At 52.0% G+C, this 22,329-nt stretch overlaps 1 protein-coding gene across 4 annotated transcripts; it reads right to left on the reverse strand.

Annotated features, from left to right (window-relative positions):
* Nucleotides 1–6,023: 6,023 nt before the first annotated feature.
* On the reverse strand, nucleotides 6,024–14,219 carry LOC134365842 (ficolin-2-like). 4 transcript variants are annotated; one of them, XM_063082155.1, is made up of 9 exons: nucleotides 14,111–14,219; nucleotides 12,312–12,425; nucleotides 10,462–10,515; nucleotides 10,134–10,169; nucleotides 9,337–9,369; nucleotides 8,879–9,006; nucleotides 8,306–8,435; nucleotides 7,299–7,433; nucleotides 6,024–6,733 (listed from the first exon to the last, which is right to left on the reverse strand). In XM_063082155.1, the coding sequence occupies exons 1-9, from the start codon at nucleotides 14,202–14,204 to the stop codon at nucleotides 6,486–6,488; spliced, it is 972 nt and encodes a 323-aa protein (XP_062938225.1). In that variant the 5' UTR covers nucleotides 14,205–14,219; the 3' UTR covers nucleotides 6,024–6,485. The 4 variants fall into 4 exon arrangements, with proteins under 4 accessions (XP_062938225.1, XP_062938224.1, XP_062938226.1 ...); XM_063082154.1 differs by having other exon boundaries at nucleotides 10,134–10,313; XM_063082156.1 differs by lacking the exons at nucleotides 8,306–8,435; nucleotides 8,879–9,006 and having other exon boundaries at nucleotides 10,134–10,313.
* Nucleotides 14,220–22,329: the final 8,110 nt, after the last annotated feature.

Consider the following 22,329-nt stretch of genomic DNA (forward strand, 5'->3'; position numbering starts at 1 on the left):
AGAGGTAGCCATGGAATGGAAGGGCTATTTACCATTTGAAAATCAATGTACGAGACTAAAAAAGGAAAACCATATGATTATTCCAAAAGAAATAGAAAAATATTTGGTAATCTTCATCCATTCCAGATTAAAAAAAAAAAAAAAAAAAACTCTCAGCAGCTAAGGACTAGAAAGTACTAGTTTTCTGTAATTGTGTAACAAATTTCCACATCTTAGTGGCTTAAAAGAACACACTTTTGTCGTCACATAGTTGCTATGGGTCAGAAGTCTGTGCCCACTTTAGCTGGTCCTCCGCTGAGGGTCTCAAAAGGCAGCAGTCAAGATGTTGGCAGGGCTACGGTCTCATCTGAGGCTCAGCTGGGGATTATCTGTTTTTAAGATCCCTCAATTTATTGGAAGAATCCAATCCCTGTGGTTGCAGCAGTGAAGGATTCATTTCCTTGCTGGTTGTTGGCCGTAAACTGCCCGTAGGTCCTAAAATCTTCCTGCAATCCCTGTCCCAAGGTCCCACACACAGCTACTTCCTTCCTCAAAACCAGCAAGAGAGTGAGGGGTGCCAGCCTAACCAGCCAGGCAGGAGCTTCCATCTTAACTAAAGCAGCCACGTGCACGCGATCACACTTCCCCCCACCATCCTCTCCTCTGTGCTCTACTGGGCAAAACTAGTCACAGGTCCTCAAGGGGATCAGACGCGGCTGTGAAGAGCAAGGCACCAGGATTTTGAGGGACACTCCAGGGTCTACCACAGAAGAAAATGTTCTCAATATGGTAAATGGCATCTACAAACAAAAACAAAACAAACACATAAAACCACCACGGCTCACGTCAAATGTAATGGTGGAAGACAGAACACTTTCCTCCTGTAATCAAGAACAAGGGAAAGGCGTCCAATCTGCCACTTCTATTCAACATCATACTGACATTCCCAGTCAGTGTCATAAGGTAAGGGAGGGGGGATAATAAAAGTCATACAGATTGGAGTAGAAGAAGAAAATTTTGTTTTATTTTTACACATGATTTGATCATCTATGTAGAAAATCTGATTGAATCTAGAAAAAAGTGAGTTTAGCAAAGGTGTGGGATACAAGTTCAACATATAAAAATCAATTATTTTCCCAGATACTAGCAATGAACAATCAGAAATTAACATAAAACACTGTTTACAATAGCATAAAAAATGTAAAATACTAATGGATAAATCCAATCTGATATGTGTAAGACCTACACATAGAAACTACAAACCATTGCTGGGAAAAAAACTTTAAAAGATCTAAATAAATCAAGAGATAGATAGACCTAGTACATGGGTTGGGAGATTCAATAATGTTAAGAGGCCTATTCTCCCCAAACTGGGTGATGGATGCAACACAGTCCAAATCAAAATTTCAGCAGCAGAAAAAAATTCTTTTTTTGTAGAAATTGAAGTTGATTCTAAAATGTATATGAAAAAGCACAGGATATAGACTAGCCAAAACACCTTTGAAAAAAACAAAGTTGAAAAACTAACACTACTTGATTTCAAGAATTATTATAAAGCAACATTATTAAGATACTGTGGTATCAGTGTAAAGGCAGACAAATAGATCAATAGAACCAGCTAAAGATTCCAGAAGTAGACCCACGCAGATAAAGAAATTGATATTTGATAAACACACAAAGGAAATTTAGTGGAGAAGGACTAGACTTTTCGACAAGTGGTGCTGGAATAATTGGATATATATCAAAAAGAATGCTGATCCCTACCTCACACTATATACAAAACTTAACTCAAAATAGATCACAGACCTAAATGGGAAATTTACCAAAAGCATAAAACTTCTAGAAGAAAACACTGGGGTTAGTCAGTTTTCTTGGATAGGATACCAAAATCATGATCTCCAAAAGCAAAATTTCAATAAGAGGATCGCATCAACCTTGAACCTTCTTCTCTTTGAAAGGCTCTGTTAATGGGATAAAATGAAAGCCACAGGCTCAGAGAAAATATTTGCAAATCATATGTTGTAGGCTGAAAAATCGCCCCAGAAGAGTCCCCAGAACCTGTGAAACTTATATGGCAAAACACAGGTGTGCTGAAGGATCATGAAGATGGGGAGATTATTCTGGAACATCTGAGTGGACCCAGTGTCATCACAAGGGTCCTTATAAAGGGTAGGCAGTGGAGTTAGGACCATGGTATAAAAGGGGGCGTGAGGACAGAGTCCAAGGCTGGAGTGACACTCCTTGCAGATGAAAGCAGGGCTGCGATTCAAGGAGCGCAGGCAGCCTCTAAAAGCCGGAAAAGGCAAGAGCACAGATTCTCCCCTGAAGCCTCTGGAAGGGACCCAGCCCTGCCAACACCCTGATTTTGGACTCCCGACCTCCAGAACTGTAAGACTGTTTTAAGCCACCAAGTGTGTGATCATCTATTACAGCAGCCATAGGAAATGAATGCATCCTATATATTTGATAAAGGGCTGGTATTCAGAACATATAAAGAACTCTTGAAACTCAGTAGAAAGAAAACAAACCATCCAAATAAGAAAATAAGCACACGATCTGAGAAGATGCTTCACCAAAGACATGCAGCTAGAGACCAGGCGTGTGAAGAGGTGCTCGGTGTCTCTGGTCGCAAGGGAAACGCTAATGACAACCATGGTAGGACGTCCCTTCACCCCTGTGGAAGTGGCTCAATCTGCAAGGACCGCCCACAGCAAGTGCTGGCAGGAGGTGCAGGACTGGGCCTCGCTTGCCCTGTTGGAGGGAACGGTGCGGCCTCTTTGGAAAACTGTTTTGCGTTTTCATAAAAAGTTAAATACACGTCTCCCATATAGTCCAGCCATTGTTGCTCCTGGGTATTTACTCAAGAGAAATGAAAACATATGTCCACACACAGACTTGTGCACACGTGTTCAGAGAGTATAATTTTTAACAGTCCCAGACTGAAAACAACCTAAAAGTCCATCAACGACCAAATGCATTTAACCACTGGGGTCTATCCATGCAATGGAATATTACTTAGCAATAAAGGAAAATGAACTATTGATACACACTACAACACGGACGAATCTCAAAATAAGGGTGCTGATGGAAACAGACCAGACAACGAGAGTGGATAGTATATGATTTCATCTGTACAAATCTTACCACGAGCAGGTGACTCTGTAGAGACCGAGAAGAGCAGTTGTCTGGGAACACGGTGGGGGTGAGAGGCCGACTGCACGGGAGCACGAGGAAACGCTCAGGGGTGACAGATACGTTCATTGTCTTGATTGTGGTGGTGGCTTCATGGGTGCACCTTATGTCAAAACTATTGAACCTGTATACTTTAAATACATGCCGTTTATTGTACGTCAAGTACACCTCAGTGGGCTATTGAAAGAGTCAACCCTACACCACCCAGAGCTTCAGCTTTCCAGAGACTCTCAGGGCCCTTCCTTCAGACGGAAGGATGACAGAGGGCCTGTCACAGGCACCTCCCTGTCAACCCAAATCCTCCCTCTCAGCACCTGATCCCAGACCGAGGGGCTCCCGTGCAGGCAGCTGCACAAGCACCCTCCCAGCTCCCCTGGTCTTGGACAGCCTGGGGGCCCTGGAGCCATGAAGGGAGGAAGATGGAAGAACCGGGTGTGGATTTGGTCTGTGGCTACACGCAGGGGAGTGCCGAGTGGCTAGCACGAACCCACCTGCCTCTGCTTCCCGCCCACATCATCTGGTCGGGACGATGGTGTAACCCGGCAGGCGGGACTCTAATGGTGTCACCTGTTACTGACCATCAAACCGCAGGCCCAGAGAGGACACAGAGATGACCCCGACAGGGGCCCTCAGACTAGGATGTAGTCAGAGGTCCCAGAACCCACAGTCCCCGAAATGGCACTAAATGGGCAACTTGTGTGAATCCACGGTGACGACAGCCGCAACCCACGCTGGTGCCCACCCGGAGGTCCCGTCGGTTTCGATCACATCTTCCCAATAAAGCACAGGGGCAGGAGCAGTAGTAGCAGCACCTGGCCTGCCCACTCACGCTCTTGTGGGGTTCAAAAAAATAGTTAAAAAGCACATTAGGAAAACAAATCCACTTTGGACAAGGACACCAAAACGCAAGGAGCTGGGAGGGGGTGGCCGTGGTGAGAGCCCGTTGCTGACTCCTGCTGCAGGGCACGACCTCTGAAGCAGAGCGGAGGGGCCGCTGCCATCCTGCCACCTTGCCGGAGCTGCTCAGGGAGGGATCTGACCCACTTAGGAAAGAAGGTTCTGGGCATGCTGGCTGCTCTGCTGCAAGCTCCCCACCCCCCTGCCTCCTTCCCCGACCAACCCCTCTGCATCCTCAGGGCTCAGTGGACTCTCCCCTCCTCTGGGAACACCCGGGAGTCTGGGTGGCACTCCCACTTTGTGCTCTCTGGGTCCCTCCACCCCCTGCAGAGTGTGACTGGGTGGTGGTCACCATGTGGACCGGTGTCTTCCCTGCTGGGCTAGGATCTGCACAGGCTGGGGTCTTGCTCGGGGCTCAGCAAGGGATGGACTGGAGTGCAGGCTGAGGGTGCACGTTGCTGCTGCGCACCGAGGGGGTAATGCAGGCTCGGTACCCCTGGGGGCACAGCCCTGATGCTGAAGGTGCGGAGGGTTCACGCATGTGGGACCCCTGGGGTTAAGGATGGGGCTGGGGACTCCTCACACTCCCTGTCCTCACTATTCCCATGTCTGGACCTGGCCTGGTGACCAGGCATCCCTATCCTCCCAGTGAGCCTGAGGATCCCTGTGCCCATTACAGGGGTCAGGTAGGTGAGACTGCAGGGAGCCGAGTCACAGCCACGGCTCGTGAAGCCTGCCCTGCCTCAGGAGCACACGGTGGGATCCAACTGTCTCCCACACAGAGCTGACGCCACCAGAACTCAGGGAAGCGACATCTGGTGTCCCACAGCTGGGGGTAGGCTGAGAGGTTTGCTGGGTGCCACCAGCCACTAGCCACCCTTGCATTAACCCCTTCAGGGCTGGATGAAATGAGCCCAGCAGGAGACAACCAAGAGCAGACCAGCAGGATCCCCAGAGTCAGATCGGATCCATCCTCCCAGGCCTGGGGCAAACCCACCCCACAACGAGTCCTTAAACAACAGTGTTTGTGGGGCCCCTCCCACAGTAGTCTGTGCCCCCTTGTTGCAGCCTGCTGGTACCTGGTGGGCAGCAGGAGCTCAGGAAAGGCACAGTGAGCCCCTAGGACAGAGCTGAGCCTCCCTCATGCCCCACACATTTTGGTCCAGGCCTCAGCCCCTCAGAGGTATTTGCTAGAGGCCTGGGGTCTCTGTAGGTCACAGGATGAGAAAGCTGCCTTCGCGATGCAGCCGCACCAGGCCCATCAGGATCTCCATTGACAAGTGGAATTGAGCAGAGAAAAGGCAGAAGGAAGCCCAGGGGAGATGCACAGACACAGAAGCAAAGCCAGAGGCCCAGTGGACGCCCGTACTCTGGAGGGCAGCAGTCCACAGCGAGCCCAGCCTTGCACAGGAGAAACACTGAGGTCGGAAGAGCCAAGCGTCCCTCCGCCCACACGCTCTGTTCCAGGTACCTGCTCCCAGCAACGGGGCACCTGGCAGGCTGGGAGGAGCAGAGTGCGGTCAGTCCACATGCAATTTACAGTGCTGCTGGGCGCAGCCTTCCAGCCACTTCCAAGAGGAAGCTCCAGAGGACGGAAGGCCTCTTCTCTCTGCTGGAGCACTCGGGTCAATCACGCCGACTGCCTTGATTCATCTTTGGTTTATATTTGAGGAGGGGTTCACAGGCACACAATCGCCCCTGCACGAGTTAGTCTCCAGGGAGCCCAGGAAATCAGGAGACAGGAAGCCTGGACAGTATGGATTGGTGGGCAGAGCTGAGGACCTTGGATAGGCCCCTCTATCTCTGAGTGCAGCGTCAGCCAACACTTTCTGTAAAGGGCTGATTAATAAAAATTTTAGGAACTGAGGGTCATATGGTCTCTGTCCCAACAAGGCTACCCTGTCGGTAGCATGAAAACTACCGGGCAGACAGAATGTGGAAGCACCGGGCATGGCTGTGTGCCAATAAAGCTTTATTTGCAAACAGGCCCTGCTTTGCCGACTCCTGTCTTAGACCACCAGAAACTTCCTCAGCCTCAAAGGCATCTAATCCACCTGCAGTGCCAGGCCACGGGGAAGCAATGACAGACAAACAGACACTGGGATGGGACCAGGGATCAGAGCAACATGAACAACAGCAGGGTCCCATGTTTGCCTACGAAGCAAGCAAATGACTATTGATGACATGGATTGTTGGCGAGGGGGCATGTGAGTTACTCGCAGGCTTGCAGACGGGAGAGGAGGGGTTGAATGTCTGTGCAAGGCACAAAGCTCTGGGGTCCCGGCCCACAGGGAACGGGTCGAAGCTCCTCCATTCCCATGAGGACAATGACCAAGATCCCATGTTCCTTCCTTTGGAGGGCTCAGGGACCAGCTCCGCTTTTGGCCATCCTGACACATCCCGATTGGAGCCCCCAGCTAGGTGGGCCGCACCTTCATCTCTGACACCTTGTAGCTGTAGTTGTATCCTCTTCCCGACTTCCAGTTGATGCCATCCGCAAAGCTGTCATGGGCCCCCCCAAGGTAGCGACCATTCAGGTTCGACAGGTGGCAAGTGAAGTGCCACCAGGCTCCATGGTACCGCTCAGCACAGTTTTGGGTAGATTTGTCATTGTCTTGGTCTTGGGTGGAGAACGAGTGGTTGTTGTGGTACGTCAGAGAATCGCCTGCTCACAAGGAAAAGTGGGGCGTGTGACACACAGGGCTGGGAAGCCCGGACCCTGGGCAGTACAGACCTGCCACGTCCAGGTACACACGTTGTGCACTGCACGACAGTAAGGGTCACCGCTCGGTGGACACTTGCTCTGCTGGTGCTGCAGCCCTGGCGTCCCCTGGCCCACCCTGCCCCCACCAGCTAACAGGAACTCTCTCATTTTGAGAGGAGGCCATCCTGCAGGGGGGGAAGCTCCATGCAGCAGAGAGCAGGAATCAAAGCCCTGCAGAAATGTACTGAATTATCATCTTTTCCCATTTTTTATCAATAAAGAGAGAAAATAACAATAGCCATCACATAATGGGCTTTTTAGTAAATGTATTTTATAATCTTCAAGTGTACAATTAGGTGTATGGAATATTATCTTAATTTATGAATGAAAACACTGTGGATTAGAGGGGTTAAGTCACCATCTAACGTCACACAGAAGAGGCAGAGCCAGGAAGCTAAGCAGGTTGTCTCCACTTCCCAAACCCCGCTCGGAAGCCCAGGCCACACGGTCTCCCACAGACACGCACCTGCACTGCCCCCCACAAAGGCCCCCAGGACCAGCCTGTACTCCTCCAGCTCGGACGCCATCCTGAATGATGCGTACTTGGCAAACTGGCGGTCGCCCCCAAAGTCCACAAGGTCTACACGAAGCTCATTAGTTCCTGTCGGAGAAAGGTTTTAAGGTCCCAGCAGAAGTGTCCTTCTGCCTCTGGGCATGGGAGGTGGAAATCTGAGGAACTTATTAGGGGGTGTCTGAACTTGGCATTCAAGGGGAAGTTTCCTCAAATTCATAGAGAAAGTCCTGTGTTATGTGAGGGATTGTGAAAAACCGGCACCCTGTTCCATCTTCTACACCTGAAATTCCCCCACTCGTATTTATTTGATGGGACAAAATATTATTCTGTTTCAAAAATGCATATTTCCCTGAAATGCCTATCGTTAACAGCCCAGAACGGGAAACTGCTTTAGTCCTTCCTGTGTCTGGAAAGTTCCGAGCAATCTTCCGCAGATGTCTTAGGAGACAGTCCTGGGCTACTGGGCAGGGAGGGTCAGTTCTGCAGGTTCCCCAGGATCAGGGACAAGCTGATACTCTAGGACAGGTGAGCCACAGAATAAGGACGCTGTTGTCACTTAGCCTGAGCTGGGTGGTCTGGTTGGAGGATGACAGGGGACTGGGGGCCAGAGGTGAGCCCCTCTCTTCCCCTGAGACGCCGGCTTAAGAAAGGAGAAAAAGTGGGAGGTGGATTTAGGGCTGGGGCTTGGGCTAAGCCTCGACGGCCTCCCTCCATATCCCTCTGATCTTGGGATCTCAGAGGCCGTTGTCACCATGGCTGGGACAAGGCTCCACCCTAGTGCTCTAACATTCCCTGACCCTGACATGTCGGGAGACACAGCAGTGAGTGGGCATCTGAGGACGTCGCAGCCCTGCGCTGTGTGTGCTCAGAGTCCAACCGCCCCTGGGTCCAGAGAAGCAGGTCTCGTGTTCCAGATGGCCCAGGTGTAAGGGGCTGGGCAGTCCCATGTCAGGCCCTACCCTGGGCGGTCAGGGCGTGAATGTTGTCGTTCCCCAGCCAGAACTCCCCCAGCTGACTGCCGAAGCCCCGCTTGTACGCGGCCCAGTCCCGATAGAAGTCCACGGAGCCGTCCACCCTCCGCTGGAAAACCTGTGCAGCAGCGAGGGGACCGGGAGACGGGAGGTCCAGGCTGACGTCCTCAGCACGGGACCCCGGCCTCACGCGGGAGCAGGGATTTATAGTTCTCAGAGCGACAGGGGCAGGTGCCACGAGCACGGCCACGTGGTCTCCTCACACCCCCCATGTGGGGAAGGAAGAAATGGAGGCTCAGAGAGGGCAGGCGGCGACCCAAAGCCACACAGCAGAGAGTAGTGGGCTCCCTCCGAGCCTCGTCCCCGGCCGCAACTTTTACCCAGGGGGTCGCGTCCCCCATCATTTCTGAGCCTCCCCGTCCTCGGTGAAAGGAGGGGGCACCTGAGACGCAGAGTGGAGTAGAGAAGGCTCAGAGCGTGTTTTCTCGCCAGGTGAGCAACCTGCTCTCCAGGTTACCCAGGCCACCCGCCTCAGCCCGAGGACCCCAGCCTGACACTCACGGTCCAGCCCCCACCGTCCGTGTCCATGTCACACAGCACAGTCAGGGGCCGGCAGTCGGGCAGGTAGATGGTGTGCCAGCCGCTCAGAAAGTGCCCCCGGGTGAGCAGCTCCTTGCAGGTCCGCGGTCCTGGCAAGGAAACCAGGCAGGGATGCCAGGCAGGGAGGCTGGGGCAGGGCAGGGGCAGTGGGAGGGGAGGGAGCGGAGGGGAAGCAGGGACAGCAGGGGTCTGCATGGACAGAGAGGACCCGGAGGCCTGGGACAGAGACACAGCCCTCAAGGTCCCCCCCCGCTGTGATGGCCAAGCCCAGGCCACCTGACCTCCTCCCAGCACCGTCCCCCAGTCTCTGGGCACCTGGCCTTTGGGGCACACTAATTTTCTTTGGAGCATACAACTTTGCATGTCTTTCCCTGGTACTTCTTAAGGCATCTGACAGGTGTCCAGGCGTGACCAGTCACCTGCAGCACATGACGGAGACTGCCCAGCTCCTCCTGTTGTGGGCAGAGGGAACAGGGATCATTTGGAAGTCCCAACCCTCGTCTCCTTCAGCCCTAATTGCTCCATGAACACAGGACAGAGGAGGGAAGGAAACAGACACGATCCAGTTCTGAGTACAGGTTTGGGACACGACACCCGGACTGTGGAGGCCACACCTGGTAGGCCTGGCCCCGCCGGGTCTGGGTTCTCCGTGGATGGCTCTAAGCACCGCCAGTCAGACAGTGCTAACCAGGCCGTGGCCCTGGGCCATGACACTGGCCTGCACATCCCATTAAAGTGGAGAATGGACTCTTCCGAGTCCATCTCGGTCCTTCTGCACTCAACCCAAGTCTGCCTGAGAGTCCCCTTGCTTGCGGTGGAAGTGTCGGGTGGCATCTCAAACTTGGGTCTGTGCCCCAATCTTGGGATTTTTATTTGTAGACAGAATATGCGACTGTGCCCTAGACTTGTGTAAGTTTTGCTTTTTCTCAAGTTTGCAATTTTTGAAATAAGTGAACATGAATTAGACACAAATTTAAATCAGTAAAACGTCCACACGTGTGCACAGTACAGTGTTGCCACCGCATGGGCGCTGCGGGCAGGCGCCGGGGCTCGAGCCCTCATGGAGCCTGAGGACAAACCATGTCCAGACCTGACCCCTCCCCACCCGTGGCCTGGACGGGCAGGAACTGGGTCTGAGGCCCTCCCCAGGGGCCCGCCCGGGACAAAGCCGGCTGAGGCACCCGGCACCTCCGTTCAGGACAGCGGGACGGCTCACCTTTTTCTCCACGCGGTCCCCTTTCCCCTCGGTCTCCTGAGATGAGACAGGACAGTGAGATGCGGATGCAGAGAATGTCTAGTCCGCTGAGCACGGCCCGTCCGCCCTGCACACCCCTGAGGTGCGCTGCTTTGGGGACATCGCTGGACAGAGCCCCGGGAACCCCATCCTCAGGTCCTGCTGGCTTACCCAGGTTTTAAAATGTCAGGGCCTCAATGGTGGGGAAGGGGACACAAGGCCAGGGATATGACAGGGACACCCCCTCCCTTCCTTATACACAGACCCCAGATCCTGCTCAGCCCCTACTCACGCTTCATCACGTGCTTACCTTTGGGCCCGGGTGGTCCTGCCTTCCCAGGTGGTCCGGGGGGACCTCGTTCTCCTGCAAATTCCAAACACACGTCATTGAGAAAAAGGCCACCTAAACAATTCTGTGTGAGAGTCTTGGCCCCAAGCAGTACAGCCCTGACCCCTCCTCTGTTCCCGCTCCAGTAACCCTCAGGACTGCTGGCCCGGATCCAGCGTGGTGGTGACCGCAGGTGGTGGTGACGGAGCCGCACAGGCGCAGGGGCTAGTGGTGGCCTGCACTCTGGGCTCGGGCCTCAGGGCAGGGCATCCATGGGCTCCTGTTTGCTCTTTGGGTACAATCTGGTTCCACCCTCTGTGGACCACAGGGCCTGGGTCCACGTGGTCCTCACAGAGCTGGACTGTCTAGTTAGGGCCAGGTTCTGGGACACGTCCTCAGAGAACCTCGTCCTGCCGGGTCCCTGCGCTGTGCGAGAGTGAGCTTCTCGTAGAGAGGATCTGCCTCTGCTTTGTGCCCGAGCCCCGGGACGCAGCCTCAGAGAACCTCGTCTTGCCAGGTCCCTGCGCTGCGAGAGTGAGCTTCTCGTAGAGAGGATCTGCCTCTGCTTTGTGCCCGAGCCCCGGGACGCAGCAGAGGCTGCAGAGCAGTCACACCGCCCTCTGTGTGGGTCTGATCACAGGGGAGACCCAGGAGCCATGTGGTCTCCCGGGCCAGTGTTACCACCATCAGCAGGGGCTCAGGACACCTGGCTCCTGGGTTCCACCCACCAGGTAGGCCTGAGCCCAGAGCCAGGCCCTCCCCTCCCCCGATGCCATCCAGGAAAGGCAGCTCCCAGCCTCAGTGAAGGCAGCAGGGACATCCGCCAGCCTTCTCACTGTCCCCTGCCAGGCCGGAGCAGAGTGCGTGGGGCTGGTTCCTGCTTTGGGACAGATTAGCCACACCCACCGGTAGATACCAGGGGTCGCCCAGGTGACTTTGAGCCTGGACACCTTGTGCAATTCGTAGGGCTGTCCAAGCTTGTCCTTTGTCCACTGGGGCGTCTCCACCAGGTGCTCTGCAAGCATCACCTTGAACACCTCCAGGCACGGGCAGCTCACCGCCTTGTTGGACTTTTGTCACACATGTGCCTTACGCCAGGCTTGGGGGACCCAAAACCCGCCAAGGCAGGGCCTGCCGCTCACGCCCATCTTTGTGGGAGAGGAGCCAGTGCGCAGAGCTCCACACGCAGAGCCCAGACTGCAGCTCAGGCTCAAGGATGCTGGCAGGGCCCTGAGGCAGACCCGGGTTCAAGTCCCAGCTCCACTTCTTACTGGTGTTGAATTCAGAACATTGCTGGCCCCTTTCGGCCTCAGTTTCCCTATCTGAGGTAAGCTGAGAGGAAAGTGGTCACCTCAGTGATCAGGTGAGAATAGGGAGGTCCACAGAGTCTAGAAGCCTTGCCAATGCCAAGTAAAGCTGGCATCGGATCAAGGACAGGAAGCAGATTTCTATGACAGCACACCCACTGACAGCTCACGGGGGATGAACAGATGCGTTCCCTCCTCGGGCATCTTCAGAAGCCCCCCAGGACCCTGCGGGTCGGCTTCTGAGACTGGCTCTGAGCTGGGGCCACGACCGAAGGTCCCGATTAGGAACCGCAGTGCGGGCCTTGCCCAACCTGGCATCTAACTTCAGAAGAGCAAGGTGGCTGGTAGCTCCGGTGGTTAGAGCGCAGTGTTATAACACCAAGGTCAGGGTCCAGATCCCTGTACTGCCAGCTACCGAATAATAATAATAATAATAATTTTTTTAAATAAAAAAAAAAATTCAGAAGAGCAGGAGTCAGCCCCCCTCCCACCGTTTCTGACCACCCCGCCCCGCCCAGCACGTACCTCTCCCTCCGTTGGCGCCCGCCTCTCCCTTGGGCCCTGGGGCTCCGGGCAGCCCTGGGCAGCCTCGGAGAATGGTGAGCTTGTCGGAGCCCTCCAGACCCACCACCTTCACCTCTGCAGAGGAACACAGCGGCCAGTCAGTGCCCGGCCTGAGGGTCGGCCCGGCAGTGAGCTCCCCGCCTCTGATGGGGCCTTGGTCAGTCCTCACCCCTGGGCACGGTCAGGCCGGGAGGCGATGCAGGGCAGGGGCCTGGCCTTGGAGACCACCTGGCCCGAGAGGAATCCCCAGCTCCTCAGTGCTGTGTCCTCGGGCAAGTCACTTAACCCCTCTGAGCTTCTGTCTCCTGGGTTGCCAAATGGGGATAGGAATAGGTTTGTGGGGGAGGTTAAATTAGAGAAGGCAAATTTTTAAAATCTCAGTATGATTTGTGGTCATGAGACAGAGAATCATAAACAGTGGGTACTTTCAATAAATAATAACAATAAATATTTACGGGAAACTTGGGGAATTTTGATCAACATAACATTTTCACTCCCAGACCTTGGGAATGTGATCGTAGAACTACTCAGCTGGAAGGGGTCTCCTGGGTCCCCTAGAGAGGGGAAGTGTTTGACCCAAGGACACAGGGCAGGCTGGGACACAACTGGAATCCAACAGAGCTTGTCTGCTTCTTTGAAAACATATTTTTAATTTCATGATTACAAAACTAACACATCCTTTTAAACAACAACTTAGAATTTGTGGAATTAATCCTGCTCTCACTGGGACACCCAGACAGCTTTTACCATCTTGTGTACTTTTTTGGTCTGCCCTCACCCCTGGCTTGCTGGTCAGAGCAGGCGTATACTTTGTTTTTTTATTTGCTTAATTTTTACTCATTAAAAAGAATTCTTAATAATTTTAGACAATTAGAAAATGAGACACGTTTAAGGAAGAAAATTATCTCGTCCTTAATATTGCCAATGGCAGAGGCCACTTTCATGTGTGAGTTTCTTTCCTGACTCAGTTCCTGGCCTTTCTCCACAATAACACAGCACCAATCATTTGTCCTGTTCCACCATAATCATGCTAGTCACTGTGGTGCCCACTAGGACTTTTGGACGTGGTCACCCATTATGAGGTCAGAGCAATGACCTCCAGTGTGACCAAGAAGCTCAGGCGTCAGAACTCGTACCAGGGACTGGAGCCATGTGTGACAGCCCCCAGGCTGGGGCATCCGCGTGCTCCCCAGGAGCCCAGGGGGAAGGAGGTCTTGAGCCCACGGGCACCAGGGCATCCTTGCTCTGCCATGTCTGGGATACAGCAGGAGCTGCTTGCCCCAGAGCTTGGCAGGTACCAGAATGAATGTCCCTGCCTGGCCCCATCTCAGCTGTGAAGTCTCCCAATGACGGTGACAATGGCACAGAATCTGACCAGGGCCTGCCCCAGGCCAGAGCCCTCGATGCAGTCCACCTCCTCACGCAACCTGGGCTGCAGGACCCTCATGGTTGCCCTTCTATGAAGGAGGGCCCTGTGCACTGAGAAGACGGACTGCCGGGCTGAGCCTCCTGCAGGGTTCGGACCGGCCAGCCTGGCCTCAGGGCTCCGTGCATAAACCCTGCAATAGGCTGCATCTGTTTGTTCAAGCTTCTGTCTCCTCTTTTAAAAAGTTACGCTTAAAAAGGGCTGTTGAATCAGGAAAGAATGTTTGCAAAGGGCTGAGCATGGGAGCTGGTACGTGGTGCGCTGTCAGTGGAGGCCATCAGTTTCCAGAGACCTGAGCCTCCAAAGTGCTTCTCATCTGGAGGGTCTGACTCACCTGGACAGGTGTCGGCCATCGAGGCCGTGGTGCACAGGAAGGCGATGACCAGGAGAGTGGGCCTCATGGCCACGGTGGCACTGCTGGCTTCCATTGCCCTGGTCTATGTTGCTGAAGGCGTTCCCAGCTCTTATAGGGCTGTGCCGCCCACTGTAACCTCTGGCTCTGTTTTCCATCCCTGGGAGGGACGGCCACTTCCTTCCCGCCAGCGTGGTGGCACCAGCTGGAAGTGGAGACAGCCTCAGAGCCAGGACTTCCACAGGCCCCCAGGCTTCCTGCTAATGAGCCTCATATCCCCCCCGTGGGGACACTTTCTTTCCAGCAAGAAACCTCCCCAAGGCCCTGTGTCGGGAAGGACCTGACTGTCTGTGTCCTTTGAGAAAGCCCAGGCCCTGCGCCCTTTCATTACCTGATTCTGCCAGGACAACTCCCTGGAGCCTTCAACAGGATGGAAAGGCTTGCGGAACCCAGCACTTAAGGAATTCACTTGCAGATAATGAGCTTCAAGTCCACAGAAGTTTAGAAACATCCATGGGGATCTGGACAGTTCTCAGAGGAGGGAAAGGCAAGCAGGGGATTGCAGGGGGATTTTCCTGGACCAGCGAGCAGGGGGTGGGTCTCAACCATAGTGGACGTAGGATGGGGGGAAAGTGAGGTGGCCAGACCCAGCATCACAAAGGGGGTGTCACCTTGGGACACAACCAGATGCCATTCCAAGCCAGTGCTGTGACTTGGACTGCAGCAGCTCAGTCTTGGGAGGGGGGGGGGGGGTGGCATGAAATTGCTTCTGGGGCCAATGGACACCCACCCTGTGGAAGGAACAGACTGGATTAACCCAGGTTTTAAAGCTGTGTCCATACCTGTTAGAGAAGAGCTAAATCCTGATCAAGCCCTCACCTTAGGCTTCGTGCTGTTAGAGACAGAAGTGGCTCATTGTGCCCCCAACCCCACCTACGACAGTCCCTGTCCAGGTGTTGAAAGGGTTAGATTTGTGACCCAAGTCAGACAAGAACACGTGAGACTCGAGTTTCCACCAGTTACCGATTCAACGTCTCTAGAGCAATGTGGGCTGAGGACATGGAGCCAATCAGAGACCTGCACTTGAACTTCTAAGAGCCAAGGAGATGCCCAGCCCCATGTGGGGTGAGCCTGCTGGGGAGGCAGCTTCCTGGATGTGCAGAATCACAACCCAGAGGCAGGGTCTCCCTTCTGGCACCTTGTCTCCATGTCATGCCTGTGTGAGCCCTGCTAGGAGCCCATGGCAGCATGGCCGGATTCCCTGGCCCTTAGTGACCTGGGCCACCTGCGTAGTGACTGCCCTCCTGAGTGGACATGTGTTTCTACCTAAGTCTAGACAGGACCGAGAGACGGAAATTCACAGTATGAATATTTTAGCAGAAAGAAATCGATGTCAATTTGTCATTTTGAGTATTGGCAATATTTAGGAGATTTTGGCCTATTGGAATGACAATCTGATAATCCAATTGAAAATGTGAAACAGAATAATTGAACGAGTGAGTGATTTTATGTGGAAATCTTGCTGTGTTTATATGTAGCTGCAGAACATTTAAAAAACCTCCCAAGTCCATCACATTCATATGTTTAAATTATGAGATTTCTAAAAATTAGCTTATACTCAGAAAATTATGTTAAAGGTAGACGACTGAAATATTAAAACATAAATTTGAGTATATTAATTCTGTAAATGCAATTAAAATGTTTAAAGCTGTTAAATTAACTAAGTCAATGAATGGACCAAGAATTATCTATAGCCCCTGTAAAGGAAGTTATTAAAATTTGCCTGTTACAGATAGAATAAAGTTTATAAGCCAAATTTAAAGGCTTAAAAAAGCACTGGATTTTTGATGTTGTAATTTTAGTGAATTGAGTAAATTACATTTGAATTGATCTTTTTTAAAAAACAAGGTAGCACACTGAGTAATCTTTTCACTGCTAGAAATAAAACAAAACTAAGCAATTAAACACCACAGAGGAGAAACACCCCACATCACTAGGCTAGGGCACTGCTGTGGCTTCGAGGGCACCTCTTGCTATGGATGGGGAAACTGAGGCCCAGGGAAGGAAAGAGGCTGCTTGGAGCCACACAGCTCCCCAGAGGTCCCCGGGATGCTCCTGCCCCACCATCCGCCTCCCTGTGTCCTGACTCCCACCCCTGCCCTCGGGCTCCCAGCACAGTCTCTGCCCCAGGGTAAGTGGCTTAGAAGCTCAGGCTCCCTGTCCAGTGCTCCTTCCATACTCAGCCCTCATCCCAAATGGCTCCAGCACTGGACTTGGACATTCCCAGCTCACCCCAGGAAGGTTCCCTGCTCAAGCCAAGGTCGTTTACCTAATAAATGAAAGGTCAATTCAGGGACAATGATGGATAACTAAAATCCTGAGATTGGTGGCTTTGCCCCTTGGGTGGGTGCGGTGCTGCCCCTGCTCGAGAATGTCAGAATGCTGCTACTATTGATGCTCTATCTGGGTGGGCATTCCCTGGGCCAGTACACAGGGATGTGGCTTCGAACTGTGTTCTGGCCTCACAAGTAGGAGAGAAAGGAGCTTGTGTTTAATGAGCACTGCTGTGTGCCAGGCACTGCTCTCTGCCCTCCCTGTGAGTTCCTGTGCTCTGGGAGCCTGTTCTATGGAGGGAAGACAGAAAATACACGAGTAAACAAACTAACTGGCAAGTATATGACTATAATATCATTTCCTATTATATATCACAATAGGAGAAAGCAACGTGTGCTACAAGGGAAATATGGGTAGTGTATTATTAATGCGAAGCAAACTGAGACGGGTGGAGCCTGGGATCTCTGTGGCTTGATGCACACATGCAGCGTTCATTTCTCGTCCTGTGGGGGTCCGGAGTGGGTGCTCCTGGCCGGCACCCCTCCTCTCACGGCGACTCTGGGGCCCAAACCCCTTCCACCATGTGGCTCTTGCCCCTATATATGGCTCCTGTCCTGAGGGTCAACTCACCCCAGCCACCCCAAGGTGGAGGGGAATGTGGGGGCCTCTGCAGACCTCCCTTTCACCCAATGCCCCTTGGCCTGACCTCCACCATGGCCCCGGTGACCACAGGGAAGCTGGGGAACATGGGCTGGTTGTGTAACCATGGAAGGGGAAAATGGGTGCTGCTGAGCACACAGGAACGTGGACTGAGGCTGTCTCAAGAGTGTGTTCCAAGGTTACTGTGGGCATGGGGCGTGTTTTTCCAGCCGTGCACTTCCATCCTGCTTGCTCTGGCAGGTGCTTTCTTGTAAACAGCATACCACTGGATCCTGCTTTTTTTTATCTTAAGTCCATTCTGAAAATTTGTGCCTTCCGAGTGTTTAGTTGACTTACATTTAATGTAGTTACTGGTATGGTTCTGCTAGGTCTGCCGTCTTGCTCTTGATTTCATATCCCGTCTTTGATGTCTCTCGCCTGTCTTCCTTTGGGTTGGTCAAGAATGTTTCGGTATTTTATTCTCTCTCCTCCACTGGCTTTTTAGTTCTGCCTCCTTGTGCTCTATTTGAGCGGTCGCTCCAGGGATCCCATCTCTCGTCTTTAACTCGTCCGTGTCCCCCCTCGAGTGAGTATCACACCCCCTCACACATTGTCTTTTAACCACCTTTTTAAATGAGAGGAAGCTATTTTTTAGACACCCTCAGAGTCACCACATTTATTGCTTGTAGTAGATTGAATTGTATCCCCCCAAAATTTACTGAAGCTTGAATTGTGTCCCCGAAATTTTATGTATGAGAAACTTAGCCCCCACCGTGACTGTTAAGAGGGTGGGAAATCCTATCATGGTAACTGAAGGATGCAGCCTTGAAGAAGTGATTGGATTGTAGGACTGTGCAGTAGTGAATGGATTAAAAATGGTGGTCAGGAGCGTGGTTCTGAGGGCTTTAAAAGAAGAGGAGGGTCTGTCTTCTCTCTCTCTGTTTCCACCATCTTGCAATAGGACACCCTGCCGTCACTGAAGTCACCACCAAAGAAAGCCTTCCCCAGATGTGTTCCCTGGACCTTGGACTTCCCAGCCCCTGAAACTGTAAGAAATAAATTTTGTTTTCTTATAAACCACCCAGTTCCAGGTATTTTGCTGTAAGCAACAGAAACAGACTAACACCCTCACTCTTCATTCCTTCCAAAGAATCTGCATTTCACTGGAACCTTCTCCACAGCGGAAGAGCCTCCTTCAGCACCGCTGGTGATGGGGTCTGCGGTAACAAGCTCCCTAAGTTCTCGCTTTTCTGGAAAGATCTTCATTTCACCTCCATCTCTGAATCACAGTTTTGCTAGGTGTAGATTCTAAGTCAAGAGTGTGTCTCCCAGCCCCTGAGAAAGGTGTCTTCCTGGCCTCGTCCTCCATCGTGATGGGAAGCTGTCCACTCCTGTCCTCATCGTCCCCCCTCATCTGCCCCTCTGGCTGCTTCTAAGATTTCCACTTGCTGCCGCTGCCTTCTTCTCAGCACTGTACTTGGTGTGGTTTTCTTTGTCTATCCTGCGGGGATTCGCTGAGTTCTTGGATCTGGAGATGATCATGCTGTTGACCAAATTTAGGACTTTTTGGAGAATATTTCTTCAATTATTTGTCTGCCCCTTTCTCCCTCTCTCTCCTTCTTGACAGCAATTGCACGCTTTTGACCAGCTTGCTACCTTCCCACTGGGAATTGATGCTTCATGCACTTGTTTTGTATTTGGTTTTCCATGCCTCGACTTGGGCCATATCTGTCAACATGTCTTTATATTCCCTAATCCTTTCTTGTGCTGCCCATCCAATGAATTCTTGCAACTTTTATTTTTAATATTTACATTTGGTCCATTTTTAGAGTTTCCATTTTTGAAATCCCTCATTTCTTCACCCATTATAGCCCTCTTTTCTTGCATATTATTTCACATATTCATCCTCTTTATTTGAAGTTTTTGCTTGAAAATTCCAGCATGTGAAGCACACAGTCATTTGTTTCTATTGACTTTTTCTTCTTTATTATGGGTCGCATTTTCCCTCTTTTGTATGTCTAGTAATTCTTGATTCTGCGTAAGGCATTGTCAATGCCATGTTTAGAGACCCTGAATTTAGTATGCTTTCTCAAAAAAGAACTCAGCTTTGTGCTAGCAGGCAGGTAAGTGGCCAGCAGATCACTTTTGACCCTGTGGGTACTTGGTTTTAGACTTTGTTAGGATGGCTCTATTTGTCCTTAATCCTAGGGTATAAGATATGGTCCCTGTACTCAAGGTTTTGGGCACCTGCAGTTTGAGTGGAAAGCTGTTTTCCAAATCCATCTAAAGTGGAGGGACTGAACTCAAACTGCCTCCCCAACACAGGGAGGCTGCAGTAACCTCTGCTCAGCTATGTCATCCTTCCAGCTGTTTCTCTCCAGTAGGTTCGTTGTAGCCTCACTCCATTTATGTTGAAATCAGGAATCAGGCAAGAGTATGAAGAGTTTTGAAGCAGATTTTGAGGCTTTTCCATTTGGCTCCCTCTTTTTCAGGATTTTCGTCCCATTCTCCAGCTCCTCTGGTAGCTTAGATCTCTGATGCCAAGTCCTCAGCCCAATAAGACAGCTTGCTGTGCTTGAGCATGTCACTGTGCACACATGGACTGGGAAGGGCTCCCGGGAGGGAGTCAGGTCCCTGCAGATCATCAGTGCAGCTCCCACCTCTTATGTCTCTCCCCCCATCCAGCTTCTGTCTACCTTTAATCACTCCAAATTGCCTTCAAATAGTTGTATTTTCATATTCTCTAGATTATTTTTGTTGACAGAAGAGTTCATCTAGTGTAAGCTATCCTTCAATTACCACATGCTAAGAAGCTGAGGGTGGGTGTCTTTAGGTCTGTAGTTCCACAAAGCCTCTCTGAAGAGATGACATGTGAGTTGAGAACTAAAAGATATGAGTCAGATATGCGATATTTGGGGTGAATCTTACAGAAAGAGAAAAAACTTTGGTGGATTGAGAAACAGTAAGGAGGCCAGGGTGCCAGAGAGGAGTAAAGAGGTGATAGTTGGTAGGAGCCAGTGTGGAAGGTATAGACCATATAGGTATATTGGCATCCACGCCTGCACTGAGTGGATACCACTGTGCAGGTGTGCAGGTATCCACTCCCACACCCAGTGGGAGTCAGCGTGCAGGTGTGCAGGCATCCACTCCCACACCCAGGGGGAGTCAGCGTGCAGGTGCACTGGCCTCCACTCCCACACCCAGGGGGAGTCAGCGTGCAGGTGCACTGGCCTCCACTCCCACACCCAGGGGGAGTCAGCGTGCAGGTGCACTGGCCTCCACTCCCACACCCAGGGGGAGTCAGCGTGCAGGTCTACTGGCCTCCACTCCCACACCCAGGGGGAGTCAGCGTGCAGGTCTACTGGCCTCCACTCCCACACCCAGGGGGAGTCAGCGTGCAGGTCTACTGGCCTCCACTCCCACACCCAGGGGGAGTCAGCGTGCAGGTGTACTAGCCTCCACCCCTTCACCAATATTTTTTATATCCTACTGGACTGCCGAAGTGACTGCCTAACAGGGCTCTGTGCCTCACGTGCCACCCTCCATACCAAAGTGCCAGGTCCACATTTCTAAAGCCAAGCCTTGATCACATGTGTCTTCTGTCCTCAAAACCTTTTCCTAGATGCCTGTCCATTGCTTCTAAGCAGAGGCTAAGCCTCGGGAAGTGTTCAAAGCCACTCTCCATATTCCAGTCCATGCCTGATTTCCTGCATGGTCTTTCATTATTCATCTACCCTCTGTCCAAATGGGGAATGCTATTATTATCTGCACATAATGCATTTATGTCCTGCCCCCACCACATTTCTTACGGTGTTCTCTCAACTACGAATGCCCTTCTTCACTCATCTGTAAACACTTCTTTCCTGATCATGTTCTTCTTTCTTCTGAGCACCAGTCGTATTCTCCCAGAGGAAAATGTGATGCCAACTAGGGTGGAATAAACCTCCATATGAGGCTCCGATCTCCACCCATGGTTATGCCCACCAGGGTCTCAGCAGGAGAGAAATGCCACCCTGTCCCCTGATTAATCTGCTCTCAGGGCCAGATGGTAGCTCACCCTTGACCCTCATCCATTAAAGGAGCCCTACCACATTCTCCTGCTCCTAGGTTCTGTTCTTCTGTGCCAGAATCACTCTCTAAATAAAGGTTGTCAGACAAATTTCTACCAAAGGTCAGAATCTTGCTGTTCTGATAAGAAAAAACACCTCTCAATTCCTTGAGACACTTGCATTTTAATAAAATTCCAAGCTTTATAGAGAAGGAGCAAATTCCTTTAACAGTGGAATTTTAGCATCAGGGGAGTCTGGGGGATATATTTTTGAGCCTTCATGGAACCCAGTATGTAGGAGGTATGGTTGAGTGGGAGCAGGGTGGGTTTAGGGCAAAATCTGAAAAACCTGCCAAACCCTGCAGGTCCCATGCAGCAGCAGCAACACCTGGGAACTTTTCAGAAATACAAATTCTTGGTGCCACCCCCGACCTACTGAATCAGGAAGGGTGGGAGCGGATTGACCGAGAACCAAAAGGGGTACCCAGCAACCTGTTTTAACAAACCCCTGGGTGGCTTTGAAGCAGGCTATGGTGTGAGAACACTGGCCTGAACTTGCCGCTGATTTTCAGGTCCTGCACCTGTGACTTCGTGGGCTCTCCCTGAAAGTGACGGAGAAGCGGCCTCCCTGCACATTGTGACCAACCTCTCTTCTTTTATTCCAAAGCCCCTCTCATCACCTGGTCCCTGAAGCCCTAGGCTTGGAGCCCCAGATCCACACCCTCCAAACCGTCCATGTGCCTGAATATGGAGCCTTGAGGGACTATCCACTCTGCTCCCGACCAACTCAACAGAGCCGAAGCCCTCAACCGAGGCCAAGCTGGACTGTTGCTTATGCTTTTGCCCTGACTCTGCCACTCAGGAATGTGCAGAACAGGGTGATCATGGCCGACACACACTGGAACAGTCCTTATGTGTGCTAAGCACTACTCTAAGTGATCGCCATGCCCCTTACAAAGGCTGGGTGGGCAAGACTCCAGGGAGCTACATCACAGCCACGGGTCCTGCCTTGGGAACACACAGCGGGACTCGTGCGCTTCCCACACAAGCTGAAGTCAGCAGAACTCAGGGGAGTGGACACAACATTTGGTGCACCATGGCTGGGATGGGCGGGAAGGTTTGCCAGGTGCCACCGGCCAGCTTCATGCACCTCCTTCAGGCCGAGGATGCCCTTAGAGGG

The sequence above is a fragment of the Cynocephalus volans genome, chromosome 17, assembly GCF_027409185.1.
Source record: "Cynocephalus volans isolate mCynVol1 chromosome 17, mCynVol1.pri, whole genome shotgun sequence".
Taxonomy (NCBI): Eukaryota; Metazoa; Chordata; class Mammalia; order Dermoptera; family Cynocephalidae; genus Cynocephalus; species Cynocephalus volans.